General features: G+C 37.6%; 1 protein-coding gene across 7 annotated transcripts in view; it reads left to right on the forward strand.

Moving 5' to 3' along the window:
• CDC42SE2 (CDC42 small effector 2) overlaps nucleotides 1-13478 on the forward strand; it is a 112651-nt gene that overhangs the window by 76159 nt on the left and 23014 nt on the right. For all 7 annotated transcript variants that reach the window (XM_077911570.1, XM_077911572.1, XM_077911569.1 and 4 more), the window contains one exon: nucleotides 1561-1902. In XM_077911570.1, the coding sequence (XP_077767696.1) occupies nucleotides 1849-1902 (54 nt within the window). In that variant the 5' untranslated portion in view covers nucleotides 1561-1848. The remainder of the gene's footprint in view (nucleotides 1-1560; nucleotides 1903-13478) is intronic.

The following is a 13478-nucleotide window of genomic DNA, read 5'->3' on the forward strand; positions in this document are numbered from 1 at the left end:
AACTCATTCTAATCTGATTTCTGCCCGTACTACTTCAAGGGAACTGATGTAAACCAGGGCCACCAAGTGTCTTCTGTGTATTCTAATGGACAATTCTCTGTCTTTGGTATCCTTGTGTCAGGTAATACTGTTATCAGCTTCCTTCTTGAAACAGGCTCCAGTGTCACATTAACTGCTTTTCCTCCTCTCTCTTTTTAGTAATACCCAAATACTCTTTGTAGACTTTTCTTCCTCTACCCATAGTTAAATGATGCTGTTACTTAGAGTTCTTAGACGCTCTTTGCTTTTCATGATGCTGCTTTCTTTAGAATTTAGGATTCAGGGGTGCTTGGATGACTCAGTCAGTTGAGTGCCTGACTCTTGGTTTGGGCTTGGGGTGTGGGATTGAGCCCACAGAGTCCGCTTGGGTCTCTCTCTCCCTCTCCCTTTGCCCTTTCCCTGCTCACTTACTTTTTCTCTAAAATAAATATTAAAAAAAATTTAGGATTCATTGCCTCATTTATAATATGCTGGTAATTCTAGGACTTTTCCTTGGCTTCCAAGCTGTACTTCCAGAGGTCTAGTGGACATATTTACTTGGTGATTGTACTAGGCTGCAGGTGATAGAAATCCACTTCAGTGCAGCTTCAAGCTACTGAGAGAGAAACACTGCCTCACAAAACCTATGCTCAGGTTCAAACTGATCTTAGGGATGACTGGAAGCAGAGATTTATGTCCTCTAGACTTCCTCTTCTCTCTTGTCTGTGCTTGTCAGTATTATTATCTCAGAACAATCATCTACATGAAGTTTGGAATTCACTTGGCTAAAGCCTTTCTTACAGTCAACAACTTGGCAGCCAGGAAGAAAATACAGGTTCACTCTTTGTCCAGCTCCACAGAAAATTGCCTAACATGGATTCTGAACGTCTCAGCTTGGTTGGCCACTGGTGGGAAATAAACTTTTTACCGACAGTAGTTCTGGTGCTGGTGGTGGCAGGACTCTAATATCTTAACTCACAAAAGGAAGCCAAAATTAGAACCTGTCTATCTTTTATGTTCAATTTCAAATTCAGTGGAAAAGTTGCTAGTTTTGTTTATGGTTACTAATGAATTACAGCTGCTTAATTATCTAAGAACGGTTGATTGCTGTATCATTTACTTTCGGGATTGCCTTTGAGAACAAGTTCAAGTGCAGAAACCTGTATGAAAATGATCTGAAATGTATGAAATGATCTTCTTGGAATTTGAGACTTTTGTGTGGCAGTCATGGTGTTTTAGTTAGTGATTTAAAAAAATTAACTTACTAAAATAATTTAGGGTTTTATTGTTAAAAAATAGGATGCACTACGAAGTCAAGGATTTCTGTCTTATTTCACTGCTATATTCCTGATACCTGCTGCTCAAAGTGTTCAGAAAATTTTGTTGGATATCGATTTATTAAAATCTTGATTTTTTTCCCCAATGCTTGCTTTTTGGAGAAATATTTTTAATTTAATCACAGATCTAAAAAAAAAAAAAATAAAAGCACCTAAGGATAAGTAAAGTAACTTGTTTTCTTCTATTTTTCCCTTTTTTTTTTAGACTGCCTGTTAGACGCCCTGAGTCAAGACAACAATTTTTATACCTTCCTGGTGGTTGGGAAACGAATCTCTGTAGAACGAGAAACAGAGAAAGGAAAACAGTTTGACTTCTTCATTAAATTGACTGTATAAGATACTTGACTTCCAAGAACAAAAACAGAAGTAATAAAATTATTTTTTTTTTTGGCATCATTGAACATTCAGCCTATCAAGGAGCGTGCTTTGTGAAGCTTCCTGAGCTAAGATTTGAAAACTTTACTGGTGCTCATTTATACTGTGGACTATAAGCATGAGTGAATTCTGGTTGTGTTTCAACTGCTGTATTGCAGAACAGCCTCAGCCTGTAAGTATAAAGTAATATGTGTACAGATTGGGGGGAGGTGCTTATTAAACATACCACTGGCTCTCGAGCTGAAAGTCAGGACCCTAGTAGTAATTGCAGGGCAGATCTAAGGAGGGTCAGAAAGTAGTCCATGGAACTCTGAATCTGCTTAAAAAGAGAAAACACTTTTTTTTTTTTTTTTAAATTTTTATTTATTTATGATAGTCACAGAGAGAGAGAGGCAGAGACACAGGCAGAGGGAGAAGCAGGCTCCATGCACCGGGAGCCCGATGTGGGATTCGATCCCGGGTCTCCAGGATCGCGCCCTGGGCCAAAGGCAGGCGCCAAACCGCTGCGCCACCCAGGGATCCCGAGAAAACACTTTTTTTGAGTAAATACTATATGTCAAGAGCTGTGCGAGGCCATTGTATGTTACTGAGCAGGTTGTGCTCCTCTACCAAGTAGATGGCTTCTAGAGGAATAGTGGAGGTTGATAACCCAACTTTTTGAGGTAAAACAGTAGAGTCAGCCTTGGAAAGTCAGTGGGTAGAAGATGTGGCAGCCAGACTCTGCTCACATCCTTTTTGATCTACCACTTCTTTTTCCTCTCAGCAACCATCTGAGGAAGATACCATTACCGATATTGTTCAATTGAAGTAGATTTAGTTTTTGCTCAAAGTCCTATAGATAGTAATTTTCGGTGCATGCCCCACTTTTATGCCTTCTAACCTGTGCACTTATATTGTTGCCTCTTCCCAAATCTTGCCCTACAAAGCCTAATTTTCTTTTCATCTTTTAAGCTGCCTAGATCAAATACCACCTCTGTAAAATCTTTACCAGCTTTTTCTTGACTTAGCCGTTACCTCATGCATATTCCCACTAGCTCATTACTTCATTTTTCTATTATAGTGTGGAACTTCTGTATGGTAAATAATTGTACTGTAGTCTCTCCTCATTTTTAATTCTTTGGGGCCCTGACCATTTTTATGTAGTATTTTTAGGATCAAATCTATTACCTTGGACAGTGTAGCTTTACATGACTGTTGGTTGGCTGGCTGGCTGGCTGGCTGGCTGAATAAGTGAATTCATATTGTTTGATTTACATTTGTAAGAACATAAAAGGAAGAATGAGGTGTAATCTTGAAGTCTTCTCAGATCTTTCCTGAGTCTTTCCTGGGCATGTGCAGTCACTTGCTCATTTTCCACAGACATGCAGGATTTTTTGAACGTCCTAGTCTTTCATGCCTGGCTCCCAAAAGGGGAAAAAAATGAAAAGTGAAGGGGGTTGGGGAGAGAGGAGAAAGGATGTTGGTTTTTAATCCTTTACAAGTGACTGAACCAGAGGGGGAGGTACAGGGGCTGCCCATTTCTTTGCTCATCCTGGTTCTACAAGATGTGGGTAAGCTGCTCTGGGAAATAGCTAGGAGTTGGGAATGGGTAGCTGCTACTGTAGTAAGAGCTGAAATTAACTATAATTTATTTTCCAAGTCTTCCCCTAGAGGGGAAGAACAGACTCCAGAGTTATAAAATAGTTCTATCAGATAGATTCTACTAGTGCATTTACTGCATTTACTGTGGTAAGATACAGAATCCTTGTGCTACTTACTCTGCCATTTCCCCTTTTACAACTTTTATAATTTTGTTTTCTATATTTGGCTCTTTTGGTCCATGAAGTATGGAAGATTGTTTTGTGTGGTGTGAGGTAGGGGCCTATTCCTTCATGCTAATCAGCTACCTAAATACATTTTATTGAATAATGTTTTTGTTAGTAATTTGGAATGTCACTTTTACTATGTTTTCACTTTTTTTTTTTTTTTAAAGATTATTTATTCATGATAGAGAGGCAGAGACACAAGCAGAGGGAGAAGCAGGCTCCATGCAGGGAGCCCAATGTGGGCTTGATCTCGGGTCTCCAGGACCACACCGTGGGCTGAAGGCAGCGTTAAACCGCTGAGCCACCTGGGATGCCCCTGTTTTCACATACTTAACAGACCTTTCTTGAAGTCTGCTTTATTCTTTTGGTACATAAGTTTACACCTGTACCACTACCATACTGTTTTATTTTTATTATTTTTAAAGATTTTGTTTATTCATGAGAGAGAGAGGCAGAGACATAGGCATGGGAGAAGCAGGCTCCCTGCGGGGAGCCTGATGCGGGACTCTATCGCAAGATCCCAGGATCATGATCTGAGCCAAAGGCAGACACTCCACCACTGAGCCACCCAGTTGCTGTATCATAGAGGAAATCTATTTCGTAGATCTTTTTCAACTATATTGATAATGTCTTGTTTTGTGAGCTGGATTGTTGTTCAGTGGTTATTAGGTTTTTTTCTTTTTTCTTTATATGAAGTATTTCATAATGCATATATTTAATCCTATAGGTGTTTACTTTAGGATTGCATTGCATATAGGATGTAATTGAGTGAGAATTGATGTCTTCAAAATTCTGAGCCAGTCCCTTTAAGAAACATGGCATATATTTTCATTTATATAGTCATTTTCATATTCTTTTAATAAAGCTTAAAAATTTCATCAAAATTTTACACATTTTTTTTACTAGATTTGTTCTAAATATGGTAGGGTTTTTTTCTTACTGTTGTAAATCAAAATCTGTTTTTCTATCACATTTCCTAATAGAATTATAATAGTGTATAGGAAATTAATAATGAATATTTATCCACCAGTCTTTTAGCCAGACATCTTATTGAACACTTATTTTTAAAATAACTTTGTATGGTGATAGGCTTTTTAAGTCTCTTTCTAATAAGTAAATGTTTTATCCAGTTGGTATCTTTTTTTTTTAAAGATATTATTCATTTGAGAGAGAGCAAGTGCATGCAAGCGTACAGGCAGGGGGAGGGAGAAGGAGAAGCAGACTCCCCGCTTAGGGAGCCCCGATGTGGGGCTTGATCACAGGATCTTGGGATCAGACTTGAGCTGAAGGCAGACGCTTAACCCACTGAGCCACCCAGGCACCCTCCTGTTGATACCTTATTGCATTGACTAAGATCTCCAGCATGATGTTGAATAGTGCCAGTGGTGTGTGGGAAAGGGAGAAAGGAAATGGGAAAGGTTCTAATTAAAGTATATTATGAGTATATATTTTAGTGAGTGTGTGTTTACCTGTACTTTTGAGTTATTGTGTGTAATTTGTTATCAGTGATACTACCAAGGATTAAATTTTCAACAGTTTTTAAATTAGGGAATTTTTAAATTCTGTTGCCATTATGTTTTAGTTGCCTTGTAATATTTTGCTGAAAGTCAGATATAGAATAACAGCAAGTAAAGGAACAGGCCTCTAGCATGAGATTTTATGTTTATATGTCTGCATGGTGGGCCATGTTTACTGTAGCTGTAGGTGTCAGAGGATAAAATTACCTCTGATGTCCTTGTTTTTGTGCCTTATTTTCTTTGGGTTTACTTGGTTTGGGTTTACTTGGAGACTTGCTAAATAAGATCTGAGATGTCTCCTTATTTCAGTTATATTCTCTTATTTGGAAGCCTTATTGGTACGGTGTCGGGGGAGGGGAAACATTATGGGCTGCTGTGGTTAGGTTTCAGTTTCTTAGTGAGTCTGTGCCCCTGATCTGTTAACTCACGGAAGTGCTTCTTAGTTTTGTTTTGAACTCCCTGGTTTAAGCAAAAACCTTAGAAGGGACTGGAATTGGGTATTTCTCTTACTCTATGTAGAAGGCTAGGGTGTCTGGGGATTGGCTGTTTCCCTTCCCTGGAGTTGGTTAGTTTATAGTAAAACCCCAGTCCATTAGCTCTGTGAAAGAGTAAATCTTGAGGGTTGGCTTTGTTAAGATGAACAGAATACCCTACCTTGCCGAAAAATGTCTATTCTTCCTTTCTCTTTAGTGAAGCACAAGGCGATGTTTCTCTGATCTTCACTTAGAGGATATGGTGGAGTTCTGGAGGTAAAACTAAGACTGGGCAGCCCTGAAGTTTTTAACTCTCAAACTCCTATACATTCATCTTGTAATTCATCAGATAACACTTTAGGTTTTCCTACACTAGTCCTGGATACCTGGAAGTTTCTCGTCATGGGTTTCTGCTCTGATAAGTTGAGATTTTCCATATCTGTGTATCCAGTTTTGGGGGCAGTGATTCTCACTATGAACTTGGTTCTCTTATGGATCTAAGAAGAGTTGCTGGTTTTCAGTTTGTTCAACTTTTCTTTTGTGTGTGGATGGGAGTGAAGCTTTCCAGGCTCTTAATGTGCCACACTGGAAACCAAAAGTCGTTGGGGTTTTTTGTTTTTTGTTTTTGTTTGTTTTTAAAGATCTGTTTGTTTGAGAGAGAAAACAAGTGCATGTGTGAGAGCAGGGGGAAGGGCAGAAGGAAAGGGAAAGAGAATATCAAGCAATGTGGACCTCTATCTCACAACACTGAGATGATGACATGAGCTGATACTAAAGAGTCAGATGTTCAACCGACTAAGCCACTTAGGTACCCCAATATTGGCATATTCTTTAAGATAGATTTTCTTCATTGCCAGTATTCATAATGTGTATAATACAGTGAGTGCTGTTCTAGTATGTGATGTAGGTATAGTCACCAATAGCTAAAATAGAAAAACACAAGTTAGGCGTGTAAACAACAGGAGCAGAAGGCCTTAGAATTACAAACATGAGACTTCAGAAATACATTTTCTACTACACAAAGGATTTGCAACCTGAGTTTTTTGCATACATATAGCATGTCAGTATTGTGTTATTGTTTCATAATACATATTTGTGTGAAAGATTCCATAAGAATTCCATGGGCATATGATTTCCCAGGTTTTTTTTTTGGCTTGCTGGGGAAAATAACACAAAGCTTAACAGGGCCATGTGGTTATTATAGTACAAGAATAGCTTGCTTTTTGGCATCAGAAAAACATTTAAAGGATGCACTAATAATTTTATGTATGTTTACGGTTTACAAAAACATATCCTTGCAGTTCTGTGAGACAGTATCAGGAGTGCCTCTTTTGAAAGATGCTTGGTCATCTCTAAAGTTTTCTAAAGTATTTACTGAAATTAAGTGCTGCATGCCAACCCTCCCACTTGTTCTTTGCCACCCCCTGCTCTTGCACATTCCACGTATGAAAAAGAAACAACCCAATATGGGAAGAAAACAGAATGCATTTTTCTGTGTAGTGGCATAAGAATCATACTTTTTCTTCCTACTCCTTCAATTTAGCACAGTGCAGTACAGAGTATAATAGAGTCCCAATTTTTTTGAGCCATGGCAATCCAAACTTTTCAAGTTTACTGTATTTTATAAATGCTGTAGTTGCTATTGATAATTATAGCTAAAGTTATAAATTTAAAATTGGGTGGTTGCTGCCTTGAGATTTAGGTGTTTTTTTTTTTTTTTTTTTTAAAGATTTTATTTATTTATTCATGAGAGACAGAGAGAGAGAGAGAGAGAGAGAGAGGCAGAGACACAGGCAGAGGGAGAAGCAGGCTCCTCTCAGGGAGCCCAATGTGGGTGGGACTTGATCCTGGGATCATGCCCTAAGCTGAAGGCAGCCTAAGCAGAAGCGCTGAGCCACCCAGGCGTCCCTCTTTGAAGTTTTAACCTTGCGTTATCTTGCATTTTAATATAAGGGAGTGAAAATTAACCTTTTTTCAGCTCTTCATTTGTAAACCTCAGTATTTATACACAAATCAGAGATTTCTTGAAATAGAGTTCCCCAAATCAGCTATTCCAAACTTTAGTTCATCAGCATGTTCTATTTATTTTCTAGGATAGGATCACTTCTTTAATAGTACAGAAAAGACATTTAGATGAATTGCAGCACATTAAGACATTATACTGTAGCAGTGTCCGTTTTTGTAATTAGTTTCAAGTATGGTTAAGCATTAATTCAGTGCTTTCTATTTTGTCTTTTTTTTTAAATTTTTATTTATTTATGATAGTCACACAGAGAGAGAGAGAGAGAGGCAGAGACATAGGCAGAGGGAGAAGCAGGCTCCATGCACCGTGAGCCTGACGTGGGATTCACGTGGGATTCACGTGGGAATTCACGTGGGAATTCACGTGGGATTCGATCCTGGGTCTCTAGGATCGCGCCCTGGGCCAAAGGCAGGTGCTAAACTGCTGCGCCACCCAGGGATCCCTCTATTTTGTCTTTTAATGTTATAGAAGTACCTGTAGTCATTAGCCACCAAGTGTCCATGTCAATCTCTCTATCAAACATTAGTAGAGCTTAATTTTTTTTAATTTATTTTTTTTTTTAGTTATTTCTGTACCCAGTGTGGGCCTTGAACTTACAGCCCTGAGATGAGGAGTCTCATCTGCTCCTCCGACTGAGCCAGCCAGGCACCCCAGTAGAATTTAATTTAAAAAAAAGATAAATGAAAATCAAAGTTCTATTATTTTCCTCTTACATTCCAGGAGATCATTTTAAGTACCTCTCAGCATATCCCATGGTATAGACTGTTGAAGACAAGTCAGAGCATGGAGCTTTGGAGTTGAAAAACAGGATTGTATTATCTTCTTTATGATTAAAAATACTGCTAAAAAGGAAAAGAAAGGAAATTTGAGAAGAATTTTTTTGGATGAGTTAGGAGGGGAAAACCCATTGTGGTCAAATAATTAAAAAGTATGTATGCATATGACAAATAAGCCCCAACTTAATTTTTTTTCTCTATGCTTGTTAGAAAATACATATCCTTATGTTCATAAAGTCTCCCTCTTGTAGGTCATGTTAAGTAGTGCAAGCTTGAATTAACTGGCTGCTTATATGAATACTGAAACATTTCTTAAAAGATCTATTGTTTGTAAGGTATCTGAACATATCTGGGATATGTTAGGTTTATTTAGAGAAAACAATTTCCAATTATAAATTGTGTCATTTGTATAAATAGTGTGAAAATATGCATCGTTTTATAAATGGTGAATTCTTTTTTTTTTTTTTTTTTTTTTTAAGATTTATTTGAGAGAGCGTAAGTGGGGATAAAGAGCGGAGGGAGAAGGAGAAGCAGACACTCCCTGCTGAGGAGGGAGCCTGACTCAGGGCTCTATCCTAGGACCCCAAGGTCATGACTTGAGCCAAAGGGAGATGCTTAACCAAAACCAACTGAGCCACCCAGGTGCCCCACGGTGATTTCTTATAATGGCTAAAATAAAGGCCCTTCTAAAATATCAGCAAGTTTTGTTTTCCTGACTCATAGGTGTTATAAACCTAGAAACAGCAAGGATGAAGACGATTAAGCCTTTATATGTCTAGAGTTAGTGTGGATTGGGTTCTGATTCTCATATTGCCTTGGTATTATGTACAAACAGGAAAGAAAGTAATACTGTTAAGGAACACAAATTCTATTTTAAAAATTTTTAAAAAATGAGTATACCAGGGCAGCCCTGATGGCCCAGCGGTTTGGCATCGCCTTCGGCCCGGGGTATGATCCTGGAGACCTGGGATTGAGTCTCGCATCGGGCTCCCTGCATGGAGCCTGCTTCTCCTTCTGCCTATGTCTCTGCCTCTCTCTCTCTCTCTCTTTCTCTCTTTGTGTCTGTCATGAATAAATAAAATAAAATCTTTAAAAAAAATAAAAATAAAATGAGTATACCAGGTAGGTAACAAAGTATTCAAAAAAAAAAAAAAAAAAAACACCAAACTGTTCATTATTGTGGAGAATGAAGTATTTGTGCAAATTTTTTGTAATCTATGACTAAGGAGAAGCTATAATTTCAGTAATTCCTGGAACCTAATGATAGAGTGGTGTTAGAAGCGCTTCTTAAGAATATGTTCATCACTGATGTAAATACACTGAGAAAAACCATTCTATTTTGTATTATTCTCTACTGTAAACTTGTCTGTAGGGCACCTGAGTGGCTCCGTCGGTTAAGTGTTGCCTTCAGCTCACATCATAATCTGGGAATTGAGCCCCAAATCGGGCTCTGTGCTCAGTAGGAGTCTCCTTCTTCTTCTTCCTCTGTGCACAGTCAACCCCTCCCCTTCGCTTTCTCTCAAGTAAATAAATAAAAATCTTCTAAAACTTACTTGTAATGGGTAGAACTTACAGATGAGTTTTATTAGCAGCTCCCATATCCCAGACACATTCTAAGGTCTCAGCTGTATCTCCTTTAAGTACTGAGTACACTAAAGGTTGGTTTGGTCTCTTACCACCTTTGTACATAGTACAAATTCTTCTGATTTTTTAGATAAGACATTTCTGGTGCTTATGTTCCATTTGCCTTTGTAGATTGAACTTACTTTTAGTTTTTTGGAAAGCTATTTCCTTACACTTAAATTCCTCTGCTTTAGAAGGTAAAACATTTGTGAACTGAAAATAATTTTCATGCAGACATCTAGTCTGATGCTTGTGTGTGCTAACTTGTAGATTTGGAAACTCTGTTAACTAGTAAAGTTATTGAGACTAATGAGTTAATGGTAAAGCCTTTGCGTTTTAAGATTGGTTTCCTTGTTTCTGTTTTGATAGCTTATACCTAAATGGAAATGAATACTTACATTGGGTATGAAATTGAATTATGAAACTATGCAAATATACATCAGTATTTTAATAATAAGTTAAGGTGAGGGACACCTGGGTGGCTCAGCGGTTGAGCATCTGCCTTTGGCTCAGGGTGTGATCCCGCAGTCCCAGGATGAGTTCCACATCAGGCTCCCTGTAGGGATCCTGCTTCTCCTTCTGCCTATGTCTCTGCCTCTCTGTGTCTCTCATGAATAAATAAATTTTAAAAAATAATAGTTACGGTGAAAGTAGCAGTTTCAACATTTTAAAAGGCTCTTCTTACTACCAAATGTTAATTATTATCTACCATTTTTAGACCTCCTTATTTCGAATACTTTCATCTATATTAACTTAATGATATACGTGCCTGTCATTTTCATTCCTTCTGTCCCTCTTTGTGTGGTTTTGATTTTGATCTTATTTTATTTGTTATTTTAGTGTCTACTTGGCTAATTTCCTCACTAGGATCTTAATGTACACAAATACTTCTGCATGTATGCATATACACATATATTCAAAAGGCATTAAAATACTGGAAAAAGTATTAGCTGAGTGAGTTCTATATATAAAGTAAACAGAACCTTTTCTCCATTAAACACAGAAAAGCTAGATACCATTTTCTTGCCTACTCTAAGAACAGATAAACTTAGTAAGGAATAGAAGAGATATGTGCTTTTAGTAGTATTTAGCTTTGGGAAATCTCATTTTTAGGAACCCCAACATTAATGGTAGTTATAAAAAACCAAATTCCTTTCCCCTCCTCTTCTTCAGGTAATATCTGGTTTTATGTGGGGTTTAGTTGTTCAAAAAAGGGTTTGAATTCCAGTGCCAATACTTACTTAGTCTTTGACCTTGAGCCAGATTAATTAAACATTTACAAATAGGAGTAATAATAGGAAAAAATAAGAATAGTGATCCCATCTCCTAGGATTGGATGTATTAGATAGTAAGTTAAGTATATTAAATAAGATAATTAAACATGAAGTGCTTTGTATAGTGCCTGGCTTACAGAGTGCTCTTACGAATGTTGAGTTGATAAATTGTGATTTCCTCTCATTTAAAAAAATTTTTTTCTGCTTTTTCTTTGTTTTTATCTCCATTCATTATTTCTAAGTACATTGTATTTGAAATGAACAGGATCTTCCAAATTTTTTTTTTTTTAAGATTTTATTTATTTATTCATGAGAGACAGAGAGAGAGGCAGACACACAGGCAGAGGGAGAAGCAGGCTCCATGCAGGGAGCCTGACATGGGACTCAATCCTGGGACTCCAGGATCATACCCTGAGCCAAAGGCAGAGGCTCAACCACTGAGCCAACCAGGCATCCCTCTTCCAGGTTTTAATAGTCTCTCACCACAAGTATTTTGGTTTGGTTTGCAGTTACCAGGAAGAGAGATCCAGTTGTCTAAAATAAGAGAGAATGTTGGACTTCCCCATACATACTTTCCCCATCTCTGTTCTCCTGAAATCCACTTTACATGACATTAAAGAAGTTTAAAAACAAAAATGTATGAAAAGATACAACTCACAAAGAGAAAGAGAATAATCATGGATGAGAGGTAATAAAAAAGTGGATGATCAAGTAGGAATTGGCTGAATGGCAGCCAATCTAATTACCTAAGGAGGAGGCTACTGATAAGAAGGAGCCTGGCATTCTTTATCTGCCTTGTTCTTTAGAATTCCCTCAAGAATAAATTGCCAAAGTAACAATACAGGAAAACTTCATGAACTGAGACAACATCAACAAGAAATTTTTTAGTTGAAGGTCAGTTGAATAAAAAAAAATCCATACCATTTCGTGAAATTTCAGATTATTTGGGTTAGCCATTTAGCTCTGTAACCAGTTGTACTGCAAGATATTTATGGACGGTGTTGGAACAATTAATGATAGTTACACAGAAGGTGAAGCAAAAAAAAGCAATTCAACATAGTACAAGAACAGAAATTATAGAACACTGCTTGGCTCACTTGTGAACAGTATTTACAAAAAGTTAATATAAACATTTGATCTTTATTTCACATAGTGTGTGGGAGAAATTCCAGACTTTGAAACCACAATGTTTATTTTAGAGGAACTGTCAGTACAGTGGTGTCAGTACAGTAGAAAGAAAAGAATAGTGGACAAGAAGATTCCCAGATGTGCTTTAGTAGCAGCTGTGGAACCTTAGGGAGTAATATGATCTCCTTAGGCACATGAGTTTTTTCTTGCTGCAGTAGCAGATTGTCTATCACAAATTTAGTAGATGAAAGCAACACAGATTTATTATGTACACTTAGAGGTCGGAAGTCCAGTACAGGTCTCACTAAAATCACTGTAAGCCATCATATTACATCACATTTTCTTTGTACGAGATACAAGGTGTTTTGCCATTCTAAAGTTAGCTATGTTATGCATGCCCACGCACATGCTTGCATATACAGTGTACAGAAACAATCTCAGATCTGTGGTGGAAGAAATCCCTAATGTTGTCAGGGCTTTTATATTCAAAAGTACTGAAAAATCTGTCACTGGAACTTAAAAAACTGGTTTCAGATTTTTTTTTTAATCCATTTTGTGCTTCAGTTTTTCATGCTGCAAATTGCAGTGTGTCACTTAATACAGATACTAACATTAAATAGAAGAAGAAAAAGAACTCCCCCTGTTAGCTTCAGGTTTCTCATTGAGAGATGAGAACAGATAGTTCTTTCAGTTTTGCTTTTAGCAATTTTGCCCTTGGAAGGTTACTGTAAACTTGCTTAGAGCTTCTTTTTAAAAACAAATTTTGAGGCCTCCTTGCAAACTTCTCAAATGCAAAATTTATACGTGAGGAAAGGTTAGTATCTACTAAACTGTAAAGGGCAAAATAAAGACATCTCTACTTAGGATTGGATTTTTAGCAACCCACCATTTGTAAATATTTCCAGCATGAAATATCCTGCCTTTCTGTATTTTGTGAGAATCCCTTACTTGTAACTCTAGTTGGGTGATACATGGTGTGGCTCTCCTCTTTTATTGAAATGGTTCCTTACAATAAGCCCCTTGACCTGACAGCCCCTGCTGGCATTACAGTGAGCACACCAACATCTAGAAGCCAGAGGAACAGAATTACCATTTTTCGTCCCCGCCGTAGAAGATACAGTGTAAGTTG

Source organism: Canis aureus, chromosome 10, assembly GCF_053574225.1.
Source record: "Canis aureus isolate CA01 chromosome 10, VMU_Caureus_v.1.0, whole genome shotgun sequence".
NCBI classification, from domain to species: Eukaryota; Metazoa; Chordata; class Mammalia; order Carnivora; family Canidae; genus Canis; species Canis aureus.